This window comes from Zonotrichia leucophrys, chromosome 8, assembly GCF_028769735.1.
Source record: "Zonotrichia leucophrys gambelii isolate GWCS_2022_RI chromosome 8, RI_Zleu_2.0, whole genome shotgun sequence".
Classification (NCBI taxonomy): Eukaryota; Metazoa; Chordata; class Aves; order Passeriformes; family Passerellidae; genus Zonotrichia; species Zonotrichia leucophrys.
This window is the reverse complement of record NC_088178.1, coordinates 28482214-28500498: the sequence shown is the minus strand read 5'-3', so window position 1 is coordinate 28500498 and position 18285 is coordinate 28482214. Positions and strand designations below refer to the sequence as shown.

At 45.7% G+C, this 18285-nt stretch overlaps 1 protein-coding gene across 17 annotated transcripts in view; it reads left to right on the top strand.

Annotated features, from left to right (window-relative positions):
* DOCK7 (dedicator of cytokinesis 7) overlaps window positions 1-18285 on the top strand; it is a 97080-nt gene that overhangs the window by 58392 nt on the left and 20403 nt on the right. For 5 of the 17 annotated variants that reach the window (XM_064719626.1, XM_064719625.1, XM_064719618.1 and 2 more), the window contains exons 21-35: window positions 284-448; window positions 1853-2022; window positions 5674-5766; window positions 6941-7030; window positions 8045-8140; window positions 8236-8376; window positions 8489-8602; window positions 9688-9858; window positions 10570-10709; window positions 14164-14333; window positions 15170-15324; window positions 15933-16115; window positions 16529-16664; window positions 17660-17756; window positions 18187-18204. In XM_064719626.1, coding sequence (XP_064575696.1) covers window positions 284-448; window positions 1853-2022; window positions 5674-5766; window positions 6941-7030; window positions 8045-8140; window positions 8236-8376; window positions 8489-8602; window positions 9688-9858; window positions 10570-10709; window positions 14164-14333; window positions 15170-15324; window positions 15933-16115; window positions 16529-16664; window positions 17660-17756; window positions 18187-18204 — 1939 coding nt within the window. Of the gene's footprint in view, window positions 1-283; window positions 449-1852; window positions 2023-5673; window positions 5779-6940; window positions 7031-8044; window positions 8141-8235; window positions 8377-8488; window positions 8603-9687; window positions 9859-10569; window positions 10710-14163; window positions 14334-15169; window positions 15325-15932; window positions 16116-16528; window positions 16665-17659; window positions 17757-18186; window positions 18205-18285 lie in introns of all 17 variants that reach the window. The other 12 variants (XM_064719628.1, XM_064719619.1, XM_064719627.1 and 9 more) reach the window with 8 other exon arrangements.

Genomic DNA, 18285 nt, shown 5'->3' with positions numbered 1-18285 from the left:
ACCATTGCAGTTGATGACAAAAGCTGGGCTGGTTCCAGAGATGGAGCCTGAGTTCATTAAGTTTATTATTAATAAAAGTGGCAGCAGATCACTGGAGCAGCTCTCCTGCTCTCAGGCTGGTCAGACCTGGTTCAAACTCCAGGCTCAGTCTGGGATCAGCAAAGCTTGCTGGGCTCTAGGAGGCTCCACCATTTACCCTGCAGGAGGTGGATAAACAGCACATTTAGGATTTTCCCTGGGTCCTGCTGCCCTCTAAACCAAACTCCTCCCTTTTTGCTTTCAGTGAACCTGGGCCAAGCATCTTTTGAGGCGATGGCATCCATCATAAACAGACTTCACAAGAACCTGGATGGCAACCAGGACCAGCATGGCAGGAACAGCCTGCTTGCTTCCTATATTTATTATGTTTTTCGCCTGCCCAACACCTACCCCAACTCACCATCACCAGGTAGCTCTTCTGTTTTTCATTTTATTTCAAGCTTGGTAAAAGAAGGCAGAAACCACTTGCTGGCAGGTGCTCCTGGGCTCCAGCTGTGTGGCTGCTTCCCTACAGGGCTCTGTTTTTAATTTGCCAGTGTAGCCACTTAAAAGATGAGTTTAGTTGCTGTTATTCAGAGGTTTAATTATTTGATGATTTTAAATAAGTGTCACTGTTGAAGGATCGTGAATTATGGCAAAAGAAATGGATTTTAGGGTTTTTTCTATGAGACAAGTGTGATGTACTCCTGGCCTGTCATGTTTCCCAGTCTCCTTCACAAGAACTTTTATACTTAATCCAGTTCCAGCAAAAGTTTAAACACTGGCTGGGTGGAATAGATATCCAAAGGGTATTATCCATCAATTATCAATATCCAATTGCAATTGATGACCAAAGTTGGGGTGATTCCTGAAATAGAGCCTAAATTCATTGAATTTATAATTTATATAATATTCTACATATTTTAATATGTATATATATACATATATATATATGACATGGTTTTATTTCTATGTATACCTATAAAATATAGGCATTATATATTTAAGGCAGGAGTGCAAAATACTAGAAAACACATGTCTGGGTGCAGGAGGGAAATAAATAAATAAATAAATGATATTAATAAATAAATTAATCCTAGCTGAGAGCAAGGGATGGGAAAGAGGCGGTGTGAGTGACAGCCATGGAAAACCAGGTTTTGGAAAGAATGTTCATGCACACAGTGGGGAAGCTCTGAGAGGTGTTGGGAAGGTTTTGTGCCTAAAACTGTGCCCACCTTGAGTGGGTTTTGAGTGTGAGGTCTGGAAAACATCCTGTTAGCTAAAGACAATCCCACAGGGAGCCTCGTGCTTCCCTGTGGATAAAACAGCTTTTAATTCTCATGCTGGAGTGACTGGGCAGGGCTGGGTGTCCTGAGGGGGTCTGGGTGATGGATGGCCAGGCAGGACTTTCTGCCCTGAAGGTGGGGGATGGCTGGAGTGACCAGGCAGGAGAGGCCTGGCTGTTCTGAGGTGGTCTGGGTGATGGAGGATGGCCAGAGTGACCAGGCAGGGGAGGCCTGGGTGTTCTGAGGTGGTCTGGGTGATGAATGGCCAGGCTGACCAGGCAGGAGAGGCCTGGGTGTCCTGAGGGGGCTCTGGGTGATGGAGAATAGCCAGAGTGACCAGGCAGGAGAGAACCTGGGTGTCCTGAGGGGCTCTGGGTGATGGAGAATAGCCAGAGTGACCAGACAGGGCTGGGTGTCCTGAGGGCTCTGAGTGAGAGGTGGCCACACTGACCAGGCAGGGCTGTCCTGAGGGTGAGTGGTGACCACACTGACCAGGCAGGGCTGTCCTGAGGGTGAGGGGAAGCCACACTGACCGGAGGTCCCCACAGGTCCCGGTGGCCTGGGCGGCTCGGTGCACTACGCCACCATGGCCAGGTCGGCCGTGCGCCCCGCCAGCCTCAACCTGAACCGCTCGCGCAGCCTCAGCAACAGCAACCCCGACATCTCTGGCACCCCCACGTCGCCCGACGACGAGGTGCGCTCCATCATCGGCACCAAGGTACGCCTGTCCTCTCCTGTCCTCTCCTGTCCTCTCCTGTCCTGCCCTGCCAGGGACCCCCCAGAGCCCCAGCACCTCGCAGGCCTTCCTGAGTACCCGGGAAACCCAGCCCCTCCTCAGCCCTCTCCCGGTGGTTGTTGTTAGCACCACATGAATGCTGCTCCTTGGAAATGTCTCTGACTTTGGAGCCATCCTGAATGGCCTTTCACAAGTGTGGGGGCTGAGGGCAGGAGTCCTTCTGGATTTGTCTCCCCCTCACTTTTTGCTTGGCCAGCAGCTGAATCCTGAGCCCAGCTCTGTTATGTCTCCTCAAACCTTGCAGCCTCTTACCCCATTCTTCCCTCCTAGCCGCAGACTCCCACCTCTCCTCTGCATTCAGCTGCTTAGGTTTCTCTGCTCCTCGTGTCTAGAGTGGATGTCCTGCACACAGCAGGAATATTCCTGCTCCCTGCGTGGCCCAGAGAGGATTTGGGATGCTTGGTGAGAGGCACAGTCTGGCCAGCTGAGCACAGGGGCACTGACTTCCCACCCCAGAAAGTGACATCCCACTGTGGGTGCAGAGCATCCAGCATGGCTGTACTCTGGCTCTTGAGTAAAGAGTAAATTCAGTAAATTTCAGTAAATCCACCTCCTCCTGCTGACTTCTGACTACACAGAGCCACCACAGTCTCAATCTGAGCCCTTCATTTTGTGCCTAAAATAGGGATGAGCCAGGACAAAGCAGTGCTGGTAATTCCCTCCCTGGAGAGGGGTGCCCAAGCTGCTTTGGGGTTTTCTCTTTTCTTTTTTTTTTAATTCTTCAAACTGTGATAACTTCACCAGGATGAGACTTTCTCACCATAGCCTTTCATTCTTCCAGCAGAGGTGAATTCCTGAGCCCTTTCAGGGAGCTGTTAAATTCCTTTGGAAGTTTAGGGAGCAAGTTTATTACCAAAGCCACCACCCTGACCAGGCAGGTTGACGTGGCTGATGCTGGGTTTTTTAAGAGCAAGAAAAACACAGTTTGAGGAAGAGGTTACCAATTTTAAATGAATAACATCATTTGCTGACCAAATAAGAGGCTGAAGAATTGTGGGTAGGCAAATGATTATTTCTTACATCAAAGTCCGGACTTAGAAGTCTTGAAATATTTTAAAGACCACTTCAGTATCTTGCTAATTAAACAAGCCTGACCTTTTGTGAAATGCCACAGGCACTGATGTGCATATGGAATTTACCCAGGCTATCAGAAGTTTAACGTGTGCTGGCTTGGTGAATAATGTCACAGTACAAAATGGAGAGAGATTTTCTTCCAGAGGTGTCCTCCAGGCTTTAAAGGAAAACCTGTTCTGTGGAGGAAGAAGGCTTTAAAGGAAAACCTGTTCTTGTTGAGGGAAAAGTTTCCTTTGGGGTAGTCTAAGCATCAGGAATTAACCTCAGTCTGGCTGTACAGACTTTTGGTTGAGTGTAATTATTTCTGTTTCTTAATAGATAAAAATAAGACACTTCTTGAGATGCTGACATGAATAAAAGGGTGCAAAAATCCCTATTGTTTCTCCAAGTAATGGCTTAAAGAATAGGTAGATTCTAATTTGAAGCACAGGTTCCCTATCACAGGAAGTTTTCTGCTTTAAAACAACTCAAATTGTGGGATTTTTTGTTGTTTGAGGGAGGTCTTCAACGTCCAGTCTAGTGTTATTTTTAAATTAAGGTATTTAGAGGTGTGGTATAAGTAAGTCACCTTTATCTTGTCTTACTTCATTTTGAAAACTCTTTACAGGATTTTGAAGATTTCTGTTTATTGTCACAGCAGAGGAGGTCTTAGGTCTGTCACTTGTTTTGCCATCCTTTTTGAATTGAAACCATGTAAATTTTATTCACAATTTACATTATGAAGAAAATGTATGAAATGTCTAAAAAGACATGTTAAAAGTGATCCTGGAATGCTGGAGATGTGCTGGGGAAAGCCCAGAAGACATTTGTGGGGTTTCATTGCTCTGCCAGTGATTTTCCCAGGTGTGGGTTGTGTTCCTGCACAGACCCAGCTGCAGGTTGAACCCCAGGGGCAGCACAGAATTTAACAACAGCTTTGTGAACTTTGGAGCGACTCTGCCAAGCAATAAGGAGCTCCTGTACTCCTTTGTTTTCTGAAGAGGAAAGAATTCTTCCCTTTCTACATTTTTGCAAAATGACTTTTGCTTCTGCAAACACAGTGTGTGTTTAATTGTTATCCTCAGAACCAGGATGTCAAGATTAGGAAACCCGGAGAGAGAAATGTGAGGGGGATAAAGGCATTTTCAAAATTAGTCCTGATTTTACAAAACAAGAGCTTAGTTCAGCATTCTGCAAAGCCCTTTCGACTTTAAATCACTGTGAGCAAAATAAAGCATGTTTATGGGGCTGAGCAGGGCACAGGGCTTTGATTTATTCCTGCCAAAAAGTAATTGAGATTAAAACACTCTCCTTATGTGTTCAGTATTTTTTTTATTGGACATCTTAAGCAAAATTACAGCACTGCTGAGCTCTGCCTTGAGGAGCTCAGTGGATTAATGGTTTGAATCCCAGGTTACAGCTCTCACGCCAGGTTCAACCTTGAGGTGGATTTTAGTTTGCTGAGAGAAATAGATGATTTGGCTTGGTGAATTTTGTAGCTGATGCTGATCACTGGGATGAAATGGGCTGCAACTTTGCTTTGTGTATTGGGAAAAAGCCCTAAGTTGGAACAGGAGTGAGGATGGAAGCTCTTGCTCAGGTGAAGGTTGGCAAAATCAGTGTGTGGTATTTATAAGGAATTGTGTCTGTCAGAGCTGCTTCCTGGGACCCAGGGAAGTCCACTCCATCCCCCTGACTGTTCCTGATTTGGGAGCAGCCTGGGTAACAGCACAAGTTGGAATTTTTCCTTTTTTCTGAGTGTCCCAAGGAGAAGAGAGCAGAGAGAGGAGGGATCCACTGTAATTTTGCCAAAATGCAAAATTCCATTCCATTGCAGTAGAATTTGGAGTACAGGCTAGATTAAGCTTTTGAAAAGCAGGATGGTTTTTGGTTTTTCAAATTATTTGCTTGGAAAATAGGTTGGTTCCAGAAGAGGTATGTGCTCTTCCCTCCCTTTGCCACAGTGCCCAGAGGAAATGCCCAAGTGTCCGTGTGAAATCCTGTCCACAGTTATTCTGCCAGCAGTGCTGGACTTTCATTCCATAGGCAGGGAACCCTGTGAAGAATGACATTCAGTTTCTCAGAATTTCTGTAAGAATTGTAGAGCTTGTGAACTCCAGGCTACCCTGAAGGTGCTGGAAACCTCAGGGAGCATCCTCACATCTCAGCACCAGTTTTCCTCTGTCACAGTGTAGATCTCACCTGGCTCCATGGGAATGGGTTTAAACTGAGGAAAGGACGAGGGGGATTTTTCAGGAGGAGGAGAGTTTTTGAATGTCAAGCATTCCAGACAGGACAGGCCAGACCAGAGCTGTTGACAGGATTAATGTTCTGTATGTTTGTGAGATATAAAATAATCCTCTGGACTCGATGTCTCGACAGGCACCCGAGAGCTCAGGTTCTAATGTGTTTGCAGTGTACCCACTTTGATTGCTTGTAAGGACTGAACTTTGACTACTGTATGGCATGCAACATGTAATATTTCTTTCCTTTCCCAACTGCTTTCTGTCACATGCCCAGGGCTTGGACCGCTCCAATTCCTGGGTAAACACTGGTGGTCCAAAAGCTGCCCCATGGGGATCCAACCCCAGCCCAAGTGCAGAGTCAACACAGGTGGTGTCTTCGGTAGAGGTTTTTCTGCCTTTGTTTTCCCTGATGTTTCCCTGTAGAATATCTTCCTTTCAGTGCATATTCCAGTTTTGGTGGTTTCTTTTTTTTTTTTTTTTTGTGTAATTGTTTATTTGAAAACTTTTCAGTTTGGTTTTATAAATTCTCATCTTCTCCCCCACCACCCCACCACACTGCATGAAAAACCTCCGATTGCGTGAACGTGTCCCCTCCTCTCATTTCAGTGGTTGCTGGTCTGTGAAATGTAAATGCTGTGACTGCTTTTGTTTTCTTTTTTTTCTCTTTCTCTCACACTAGTTTCAGCTTCAGGTGGAGCACATTTCTAAGTGGGAACATTAATCACAGCTTCATAGTTTTGTCCATGTTTGCCATTCCTTTCGATGTCGTGAACCATTTTGCCATTCTCATCAAGCATTTAGTACTCATCGTCCAGTAATCCTTCATGACTTGTTTGAGTGGAGTATTGTGAACCCAAATTGATTGCCACATATGAAATTCTCTCTTAAAACATGTCAATTGGAGTGCTGGAGGCAGTGATTTGCCAGGGCCAATCGTATTGTTCTGTGTTGCAAAGTATGAAAACTTTACAGCAGCTTCAGTCAGGAAGAGTTTATTTAGCCCCCGTTGCCTGCTGCTCTCCACTGCATGGTTGCCTTGAACGTACCTCTCAACTGCTCCTCCTTCCCAGTTTAACAGCCTTCCCAAAATGTTTAGTCCAATTCACTTACTCAAATTATTTCCATCAGAAGCAGAACTTGTGTGATTTTCCCCTTGCCCATGGCAGCAGCCGCGTGGCTGTGGGTACATCCCCCCACGCTTGCCTCTGGTAGATTGAGAGGTATGGGCTGAAATTCCAGATATTACCTGTGCATGTTGATGAAATGCAACAATGAAAAGTTTCATGCTTTGCAGCATTGTCTTTGTGCATCAGAACATGCAGTTCTTTAAATAACCTCTGTGTCTTAAAACCAATCAGAATTACTGTCATTTTGTTTAGACCCAATCTGTAAATGCCTAAGAGTTTGAGAATGCTTAAAAAGCTGTAAAAACCCTACAGTTGGAAGAGTATTTTTGTAAACGTTCGTTGTCCTTGAGCTGCAAAACCCATCCACGGCAAACTTTAATGTCCTGTCATCATTCATTCATCTCCACTCCGTAGGCTACGGATCGAAGTTGTAATCGTATGTCTTCGCACACTGAGACGTCAAGTTTCTTACAAACATTAACAGGACGATTACCAACCAAAAAGGTAGATTTCAGTGGAGACAATTGATATTGTGGGGCAGGGAGGTCAAGTCATTCTGAAAACGTGATGCAATTTATTCTTTTATTTATAGCCTGATTATTTTTTTTTTCCCTCCCGAGGTCATTAGGAACTGCTGGTGCTTAACACCTCTGAATATCCAGGCTGTAGGGAATGTGAAGTATTTGGAGTTGAATTGGGAAGAACTAAATGATCAGGAGTTGCTTGTCTGATTTAATGGCCATAGTGTTTGGGGCCAGTTTATTACTGGCTTTCAAAAAATATGAATAGCACTGTCTAGACATATCAATGATGCATTTTGTGTGCAAAATGAAAATGTGTTGGATGGCTCAGTGGGCTGAGCTCACTTATCCAGGTGTTAATCCAGAGAGACTCCAGCAAGGGAATGGGAGTCACTTTGAAAGTGAACTCCCTTACAGGAAATGAGGTAAACAATGTCAGAAAGGCAAAATGCCAGAGCTTTTGTGTAAAGAAAACGTGGCCACTGCCACCATCAGTCTGTGGGTTGGTCTTTTCCGAGAAAAGAAATCCAAGAGCTGTTTGAGCCCCATGTTTCTTTCTTAGTGTTTTAAGTCCTTTCTCACAGTAAATATACATCTTTGTACAAATCACTTTATATGTCCACTTTTTACTCCTTTTTCCTGCGAAAATCAGACCAGGCAGAAAGGTAGACTTTTTAAACTAAACTAATTTGAGCACCAACCTTTTTTTTAATTATAATTTCTCGGGGGTGGGCAGAAAATTCTTTTGACACTTGAGATTCAATCCTGGAGCGAGATGCTGTGAAACGTTTCTCACATCACATGTCATAACCTCATCCCTCATTGTTAGCTGGGGATTTCTTTATGGGATGCCACCACTGCTGTCATGTCCTCAGTTATTTAGTTTGCTTAACTCATTGTTTGCCACACTTGCCACGGACCGTGCTGTCATTTCTCATGGGGGCTGTGCTGGGAGCTGCTCTGGAGGCTCGGGCTGACTCTGGCTTTGACTCTGTAGCTTTTCCACGAGGAGCTGGCCCTGCAGTGGGTTGTGTGCAGCGGGAGCGTGCGGGAGGCGGCCCTGCAGCAGGCCTGGTTCTTCTTCGAGCTGATGGTGAGCAAACACCTCCCCAATGCCCCCCAGCCCCTGCTTGCAAACAGAGGCAGCCACAGCTGCAAGTGGCTCTGCTGTAATTTATATCCCCATAGGTGAAGAGCATGGTGCATCATCTGTATTTTGCTGACAAACTGGAAGCGACGAGGAAGAATCGTTTCCCGGAGCGCTTCATGGATGACGTGTCTGCCCTGGTCAGCACAATCGCTGGTGATATAGTCTCCCGCTTCCAGAAGGTGATGGCAAACAATTACACTGAGCCCAGCTCAGCCACCAGCCCTCCTGCCTCTTGTTTGCTTGAAAACACACAGGGTTCTTCATCTGCTTTCTGGTTTTCCTTCTCTCCAGGACACGGAAATGGTGGAGCGGCTCAACACCAGCCTCGCCTTTTTCCTCAATGATTTGTTGTCCATCATGGACAGAGGATTTGTTTTTGGTCTTATTAAGACCTGCTACAAACAGGTGAATGCAGATAAACATTGTGGCTTAACTGAAGCGTGGCAGAGCCTGTTAGTGTTAGATTTCTCTGGACAGACAGTAAAATATGGACACAGAATTCCGCTGTTCAGGTCTTAGAGCAGGGCATTCTCAGAGGTGATTTAGGGTTTACGCCTCTCTGATTACTCTCTTAACTGTTAATTAGGAATCACTCCCTGGAGTGAATGGACAGGCAGCAGGCAGGGAGAATTATTCCCTCTGCTCACCACGTTCAGAGTAATTGAATCAAAAATTAGTGGGAGGTTCTGTGAGGGAGCTCAGACTGTCGTGGTCTCTTAAGGACACGGTGACCCTGGATGATCATGTTGTTCACTGAGCTCCTTTTCCATCCTTTGGGGCATGCAGGGTGTCCTTCCCCATAAGGAGGGCTCCTCCCACATTTGCAGTGTGACTGGGAAATCACCCTGCACCACAAAGTTTTGTTTGACTACAAACATCCATTCTGATGCTGTGTACAGAGGAGATAACAGGGGATCAGTGAGAAGTGGGACTAAGCTTGGACTCATTTTCCCTGTAGAGTCTACAACATTCTCTGTAAGGGGCAGAAAAACAGCAAGAGCATTTAAGATTTTAAGCTGCCTGCTGTATATTACATATATTATGTGTCATTAATTATATTTTTATATATAAAATATATATGTGTAAAAACCAACCTGTTAGTGCATCACACTTTTTCTCACAACTGCCTGCTGAAATCAATAGGATGTGGGAATTATAGGATCAAAGAATGGTTTGAGTTGGAAAGGACCTTAAAGATCATCTTGTTCCAGCCCCCCAACAGGTGAAGCTCACAGTTCTTCATTTGGTTATTTAAATACTACTGGTGTATAGATCATGGATTGAGAGATACATCTGGGATCTCTCAATCAGGAACTGAATTTGTGGCACAAAAAAAGTGCTGTGGACGTGGGTGTGACCATTTAATGCCACCAAGCTCTGCAGTTCTTGCTTTGGGAGTGATTCTGGGGAGCAGGGCTGGGCCAGGGGGGCTCACCTTGCAGTTACACTCTCTTTGGTGCTGACTGCAGTGCTGTGCCTGGATTTTCCAGGTGTCTGCAAAGGTGTACTCCTTAACAAACCCCAGCAACCTGGCATCTCTGAAGCTGGACTTCCTGCGCATCATTTGCAGCCACGAGCACTATGTCACCTTGAACTTACCCTGCAGCTTGCTCACACCACCTGCATCTCCATCACCATCCGTGTCTTCAGCCACTTCCCAGGTACTGAGACCTTTGGGAAATACAAGTTGAGCCTGGAGCTGAGAGTGAATTCCTCTGAGGCAGTTGTGTCACTGTACCTTCAATCCCCCTTGGTAATATTTTTGGAAGTGTTTAGTTAGAAATCAGTTTTTCCTGCCACAGAGGTTCTGGTTTCTTTTGAGCTTTTATTATTGAGGAAAGAGTGCCCATATCCCTCTCCTGGTAGTGACCACACACTGTCCTTAGGGACTGGGTCCCCTCTTGTGTTGGACACACACAAATAAACCATAAAGGAAAATACTTTGTAAAGTGTTACCCTTTTCTGGCAACACAAGGGACTTCAGAGCTCTCTGCAGCTTAGTCCTGGCCTGCTCAGAAAAAGTAATTTGAATTAGTGTGTCATTCAGGTGGATTAATTAGTTGCAAAATCACATAAACTAAATCAATTAAAGCCTTCTCCAGCCTGGATAAGAGCATCTTTGAGTTAAAAATTTAACCAATCCACTTTAAAGGTTATTTGGTTTAACTTTCCTAACAGGGGAAGACAGTAACAACAAACAGAATTAATGGAAGGGTTGCTGAGCTGGGATGGAATTTAAGTGTAGATGTGCCTTGATCCAAACAGAAAAGGGAAAAGGTGTGAGGTTGTCTTTAATTCTGAAACTGCTTCTTGTGTGTTTCCTAAGCTTTGACTCTGTTCATGATGCAGCTCCTGAAACTTGATTTTTTCAGAGTTCTGGGTTCTCCACAAATGTCCAAGACCAGAAGATTGCAAATATGTTTGAGTTGTCTGTGCCTTTCCGCCAGCAGCATTACCTGGCCGGGCTGGTGCTCACAGAACTGGCTGTCATCCTAGATCCTGATGCAGAAGGGTAAATCTTCACAAAGTTTTGTTTTTCAAGGAGCTTTCTGTAATTACAAGCAAATGGTGGATGCAGAGAAAGTCCTGGCATGGCCAGAATTTACATAAATTAGTGAGCTATGATAAGAAAACAGTGGTTTAAGAATCTTCTTTCTTCTTGCCCCTTCTGCTTCTTCCTTATCCCAGACTCTGTAAACCTGATTTCAATCACGTTTTTCCTGCAGAGAAGAGGGAAAGAGGTTCCTGCTGGAGCCCCAGATGCCACAGGGGCACTGCTGGAGCTCTGAAAGGAAAATAGCTTCTCTCAAATGTAACAGGAAAATAATTTCCAACATTTAGGAAGCCTCTTGCTGGTGGTTTTAAATGTTACAATATATTTTGCCTGTGGTTCTCCCAGCTCTTTTTAACTGTAAATTATGCATTGATGAGGCCCCTGTGGGTTACACAAATAGACAAATAGAGTCAAGCATGCAGAGTTTGTCAGTGACTCGCCTGGCTTGTGCAGCAAATAATTTTCTGCTCTAGTCCTGACACCCAGCCTGTTCCTTGTGTTATTTAGGGCTGTTTTCTGCCTTGCCTCTTTAAAATGGGTTGCAATGGAAATTATTGATTGCTTCCACAGTCCTGAGTTCCCTCACAGACATTTTTCTCAAGGTGGACTCAGAAATATCAGCCGAGTCGACAAATGCTGATGATTCATGGTTAATTCTGCCCCTTTGCCAAGAGGTCTCTGGAGTTAAACATTCATTCTGTTTCCTCTTGGAGAAGAAAGTGATGCCATAAACTGGAATATTTTCCTGTATATATACATAACACACTGCAGTCCCATTTGTTTGGCCTGAAATGGAAAAAGCAGCAAGTCTTTACCCATATGTGCTATCTGCAGAAATCCTTTTTGTGCCAGAGGAGCATCCTGCTCATTGGTTAGAAATCAGGCCCTGTCTCTGAGTGTGTCTGCCCTTGTTCTTCACAAACTTTCTGTTCTCTACCTGCCTACCCAGCCCTTAAGCCTGGCTTGGGATGGTAATCTGTGCACAGAGGAGCTTGCTGGTGTCCCCTGGGGACACAACTCCTCTCTCAAACCTTGTCTAGCCAAAAAAGGCCCCTGGTACCAGTTCAGCTCTGGAGATGCATTTGGATCCAAGCTCCAGAATTTGGAGGCAAATGTGTACCTGTAAAACATTTACTTTTTACTGTTTTTTTCAGAAAAACCTGGAGTTTCAGGTTTGTTGACTTCTCAAGCTCAAACCCTCTGCATTTCTCCTGGTAGATCTGTCAGATAAAGTAAACCAAGTGTGTTCAGATCTGCTCTTCCCTTGCTGTGAAGACTTCTAACAGTCATGCATGATCAGCAGAAGAGAGTGCTGGCACTTGCCTTCCATAAAATATTGTGGCCACCACTGGATAAAGCTCAGGATTGCTCCCAGTTCATTATCCTGCAGCAGGAGTGGAAAGGGCTGTTCAGCTAGTTGCTGTTGTGTTAGAAACCTGCTTTAGGCCTTGATAGGTGATCCAGAGCCTTTAATGTGTTCTGGCCTTGCTCTTTTTGCTCCATTAGCAGGATATGTTTAGTTTTAGCTCATTTTATAAGAACTCTTTGGATTGAGTTGGGCAGAGAAGGAGTCAGCTCCCTGGTGCCTGGAGGTGTGTGTTGGATGCATCCCTCAGTGTGACAGGGTGCAGAGTGACAGGGTGCAGAGCAGCCCTGCAGAGCACCTGCAGCCTGAAAACCAGGACAAACAAAGCGTGCAGGGGAAGGGATCCAGCTGAACGTGACGGTCCCAGCAGCTGGGCCCTGCACAGCTGGCTCTGCAAACACTGCAGGGGTGCTTTGGCCATCACACACTGTGCCCACGCTGCCCATCTTGGCTGAGGGTGCAGGCCAGAAGTGAGAAAACCAGAATTCAGCCCTCAGAGTTCGGTGCCAGAGTCGGTTTTGCACAAGTGTGGGTGGGTATTGACAGGAATCCAGGCCAGGGCTGAGATAAGGGAGGGAGGGAGGCGAGATCGATTTGCTGCCTTATCAGGCAGGAAGAGCAGGGGGCTGCATTTCCTCCTCTCCACCAGGGATTGATCCACCACAGTGCCCACCCAGCTCTGGGAATGTGACAAAGAAATCCATGGATCCCTAGGTTGCAATGACACAGCCTTGCTTGGATGTTTTCCCCATCTGCAGTTTTATGGCCTCTGGGATAGTTTCCCTTGAATTTTTAAAAACACGATTTAGGTGCCACTCCTTCAAAATAAGACAAAGACTTTTCTTTATCCTTAATCTAAAGGAACCAGTCACTTAAATAAGCGTTTCCTTCCTAGTTGTTAAGGCTCTCACTAATTACACAAACAAGCAATTGTAGGATCTCATTATGGCTTGATTAAAAGCCACAGGGAGGACCTGCAGCTCCAGTAGCTGATGTCCTCCCAAGCTGTACTGCTGCCTTATAGTCAACTTCAAACCCCCAAAAATCCAGTCAAAGGCTCTTTTTTTAACCAGAACTCACCTCTACTTTTCAGGTAAAGTGGATACTGCCTGAAATTCAGCACTTGTTTTAATACCTCAGGTCTGAACATTGCAGCTTATGTTTTGCTACTGCCTAATGTCTGAGCTTCCTTGGCTGCTTCATGCATGGGGTAAAGTGTCTTCTTGGCTGGTTTGCCTACAGAAGCAAATAGCTGCAGAGAGAACCTGCTATTTGCTCTGGGAGAGTTTTGCCTCTGCGTGGTGGCTGAGGGGATTGAAAGGAGCAGAGTCCCTGAGAGATCCAGGGGAGGTTTTGTGTTTTCAAGGAGGGTCACACGTGGCGCTCTATAGAAGGGCTCTGCCAGTGTTTGCATCTGAATAATGACAGAAGCCATTTTGGCTATTTTTCCTTCTATCCCTTCATGTCTTTGCCACTTTTTGTATTCAGAATTTTGGATCTGTAGTCTCCAGTTTTGGTTCCATATTTGCATGGGGTAGGGTGGGGAGCTGAAGCAGAAACTTCCTGATCATTTGATTAAAGCAACGTTCTGGTTTAGGAGGGTTTGTCTCTCTGTAAATAGTGTTAAATAATGACAAAAAAAGAATACAATGAATGATTTTACTGAACCCACTGTCCTCTCAAGTTTCTCTCCCTGTTTTCCATATTCCCTAAGTTTTTCTAAGAGATTTTAGTAGATTCAGTGTGTCAGCATAGCAGTAACTGGGACTTTGGGGGTTTTAATGGAATATATGAGAGTGTTCACATTATATGGGTGTGCATTCCATGAGATATTTTTGCCCATTTTACAAGGCCCAGTGAAAAACCAGCCAACCATCTGTAAAATCCATGGGAGATCAAAAAAACCCCTGCAGCAGCAGTTCGCCTGAAGTTAAAAATAAAAAACGGGATTTTTTTTTTTCTTCCTTTTTGAAGCCCCTTAGTTACAAAAGAGAGTTTGCTTTGAAGATATTAACTAATGTGCATGACCCAACTGTCTTTTAACAGATTATTTGGATTGCATAAGAAGGTCATCAACATGGTACACAACCTGCTGTCCAGCCACGACTCGGACCCGCGGTACGCTGACCCCCAGGTAAAGGCCCGGGTGGCAATGCTGTATCTACCTCTGATTGGCGTGATCATGGAAACTGTGCCTCAGCTCTATGACTTCACAGGTATTTGATATTCTCTGCCTTGCCTGTCTGCTCACCAGGCTTGGGTGTTTGGGTTCTGAATTGTGTTATGAATGCCTTTGCTGTCGGACAAGGTTGTTTTTGAATTGCGATTTTGGCATTTTTTTTGTGTTTGTTTTCACTTGCAAAATATGCCTTCAGTACCTGTTAACACTCAAAAGTTGCATTTGCCCACTTGTTGGCATGAAATAAAAAAAAAGCAGAGCACTTTAGTTGACATCCCACTGGCTGATGTGAATGCAGAGGCAGCTTCCATCTATGTCTCGGACCTGCTTAAAAAGTCACCCCTCACACTGTACCAGAGTCCCCAAATCCAAAGAATAAGCAGAGTTCCTAAATCCAAAGGATCCAGAGTTCCTAATTCCACAGGATAAGCAGAGTTCCTCTTCTTCCTCGTGTCATGTGCTCCATCAGCAGTTCATTTTCAGGGGTGCTTTGCAAAGTGTCCCAGCAGAGGTTATTTCAAATCAGGGCAGGAGTCCAGTCAGGAATAGTTTGGAATTTAGAGTTCTCCTCTACATCCTCTGAGCTTCATGACACAATTAAGCTGCAAGAAGGGATTGGGAGTATTCAAAGGGACAAGAGGTCTGTTGTCCTTTGTTAGAAGGGTTTAGGCACTGAGGTTGTGTAGGTTGCATTTGGGAATTGCTTTCTTTGCTTTCATGGCCTCAAATCATCGTCCTGTTCTTTGCAGGACCCCTCGAGTGGGATGGTTTTCAGTTTGAATTCTCATTCCAGTGAGACCAGCACTGTGGATGGAGCCTGGGGGGTGAAGCCTTGGATTTGGGGCTTGACTAAAATCCTGTATTTCTCTGCAGAGAGCCACAACCAGCGGGGGAGGCCGAGCTGTGTCGCCGTGGACGATTACGAGAGCGAGGGTGGCAGCATGATCAGCCAGACAGTGGCCATGGCCATTGCAGGGACTTCTGTCCCCCAGCTCACCAGGCCCAGCAGTTTCCTACTCCCTTCTTCGGTATAAATCCATTTCCTGACCCTCAGTCTATGTAAACCAGCAAATATTCAGCAGGTTTTGTGGGGACCCACATCAGTTTGTAGTTGAATGTGCAGAGGGGCAGCAAGGGGGACGAAGCACATTGGCATGTTGCTGTGTGTGTATCACATAAGGGGCATAAGAAAATGCCAAGGAGGGATAGGAATCAACAAACCTCACAAAGTGGGAGAATTCTCTTTCCTGATAAAAAACCAATCTTATAAAAGCTCTGTGAAGTGCAGTAATCACTATGAGCCTTAAACCCTAAGAACAAATTCTACCCCAGGTAAATCCCACCTGTCTGAAGACAAGGAGGGGCATTTTCCCTGTTCTCTGCACAGAGAGGGAATCCTGATCCTGGTAGCAGGCAGACCCTCCCATTTCTGCCTTCTCTTGCCTTTACTCCAGGACTGTGACCCCTTTTTGCTGGGGTTTAGGTGCACTCTCAGTGAGGCCCTGATAGATGCATGAGATAACATGCAGCCCCTCTGCCTAACCCCTGAGCTGCTGAGGTTATTGCAGTTCTCTCAAGGGAAGAAACTCCCTCTGTGGTGATGGGAATGTGATCCCTGTCCTGCCCTGTGTTTCAGGGTGGCAGGCAGCACTCCACCTTCTCAACAGAGTCCAGCCGCAGCCTCCTCATCTGCCTGCTGTGGGTGCTGAAGAACGCGGACGAGAGCGTCCTGCAGAAGTGGTTCACTGACCTGTCAGTGCTGCAGCTCAACCGCCTGCTGGACCTGCTCTATCTCTGTGTCTCCTGCTTTGAGTACAAGGTACTGCCCAGCTGGAGCCCCTGCAGTCCCTCCTGGGCCCTGCTGAGGACCTTTATGCTCCCGTCCTTTACACGACTGCAGAAAGGCATTTCCTGCCCTCTCCAAAGTATTTCCTGTGTTCACAATCCCAAAGCCAGGCTTTTCCCATGTTTACTTCCCAGCCATGTGAGTGTCTGTGCCTTGTTCCACTTCTCAAGCAGTTTGTGCTTCTTGCCCCTTCTGGGAACTGCTGCAGTGCCACTTTGAAAAGAGAGTTTTCTGTAGCAGTGCTGGAATTTGAGTGGTTTATCTACCTACCAACTTAATCTGTATTCCTTTCTTACTGCATGTCTTCACATATTTTGAGTTGTTAACTCATACCAAATATCCCAAATTGAAAAATCTTCCCTCATGGGTTTGTTTGGAACTTGCAGGGCAAGAAAGTGTTTGAAAGAATGAACAGTCTGACGTTTAAGAAGTCAAAAGACATGAGAGCCAAACTTGAAGAAGCAATTTTGGGCAGCATAGGGGCAAGGCAGGAAATGGTCCGAAGAAGTAGAGGACAGCTGGGTAAGTAAAGGAGTCCTCTCTGCCATCCCTTTTCTTCCAAAAGCTGCTCCTCCCATCCCCAACAATTATTTGCACCCATCTGTGGTGTGGGACACAAAGAGGCCCTTAGGAAAGCTGTTTGCAGCATCCTTCCCTGGCTCTGCAAAATCTCCACACCTTTCCTAAATTGCAGACACTTCATTTGCTACTTGATTGCCTTTTTAAGTGACGTCACATCTCATTTATGGGGTGTTCTTACCTTAGTTTTTTCCAGTGTAGCATCTTCTAGAGAGTCCTGGAAAACAAACTGCCTGATCTTGCTGACAGCTCTGAAAGTTCCTGGGCATTTCTGCTGACTTAAGGAGACCTGAAGTAGCTGTAGTTGGGCTAACAGGCTCCTTCTGATGATTTCTACTGTTTGTAAAACCCAGTAATTTTTAGGAACACCCAAAATTCAAAGGGTGGCCCAGGGACAAGAATCAGAGCTGTGGTTTTGTCTCCTGCTCTGCCACACGAGCCTGTCCTTGTGGGCTAAGGTGGAAAAGTAGTTTAGAGCCATAATGAAGGAATCTCTTCAGAGATGGGAGTCTTCATTTTTTTTTCTTAATGTGGCCAGATTACTTTTATTACTTGAAATTCCCCTGCCCTCCCAGCAATGAGAATAAAAGATTGTGAGGTGGAAAGGGGGGTCTTGGCACCACCCTGAGAACATTCCTGGGTGCCAGTCAAGGACAGCAGTGTTGGAATGCTGAGGGTTGGCACTCTCAGGCTCCTTGTGCAGGCCAAGGAAGGGGCTCCTCTCACCAGTGAGTGCCTCAGCTGCCTCTCTGTGTCTCGTGGCACTCACAGTGACAGAATTGGGGCCATGTAAACATCCTGGGTGAGTGCCACAGAGCCTCAGGCTCCAGAAAATCATCTTTGTTGCCACCTGCCACTTGTGAGCAGATCTGGAGCTGCTGCTCGTGCAGCTGAAGTGAGCACCAGCTGACTGCTGTTGTTTTGCTGTTTCCCTGCAGAGAGGAGCCCTTCTGGGAGTGCCTTTGGAAGTCAAGAGAACCTGAGGTGGAGAAAGGATATGACTCACTGGCGGCAGAACACCGAGAAGCTTGACAAGTAACTCTGCCTTTTCCTTCTGCTCTGCCCCTGTGCCAGGCCTGTGAGAGCAGGGCTCCCCTCCCCTAGAAGGTCACTGCCAGCTCAGCTTTGAGCCCTCAGATGCACAGGGCTGGCATTGCAAAAAAAAAAGCAAATAGCTTTTACTCCAACGCTGCCCTCCCCTCTCTTTGCCTTTCTGCTGTCCCTTGCTTCCTTAGACTTCCAAATCAGATTTAAAGAGATTTATACGATCCATTACTGTCTTAAAACCCTGCCCTAAGCTGTAATTTAGAGGGAAGATCCATTAAGAGTTTCCACAGATAGCATTTATATCTCATGTCATATTTCCTTTATTCCATAAGAGCATTCTGGAGTTCTCAAAGCTCGCTTTCCTTTCCTGTCCTAATCCATCACTTTGATTGTTTTTCCACATGTGCTGTGCTTTTAGAAGCCACAAACCAGCCAGGTACTGTAGCATTGGTGTGCAGTTCTTACAAATTGCCATTTTGTACATCTGCAGACTCAATCATCACAGCATTGTTTGTGA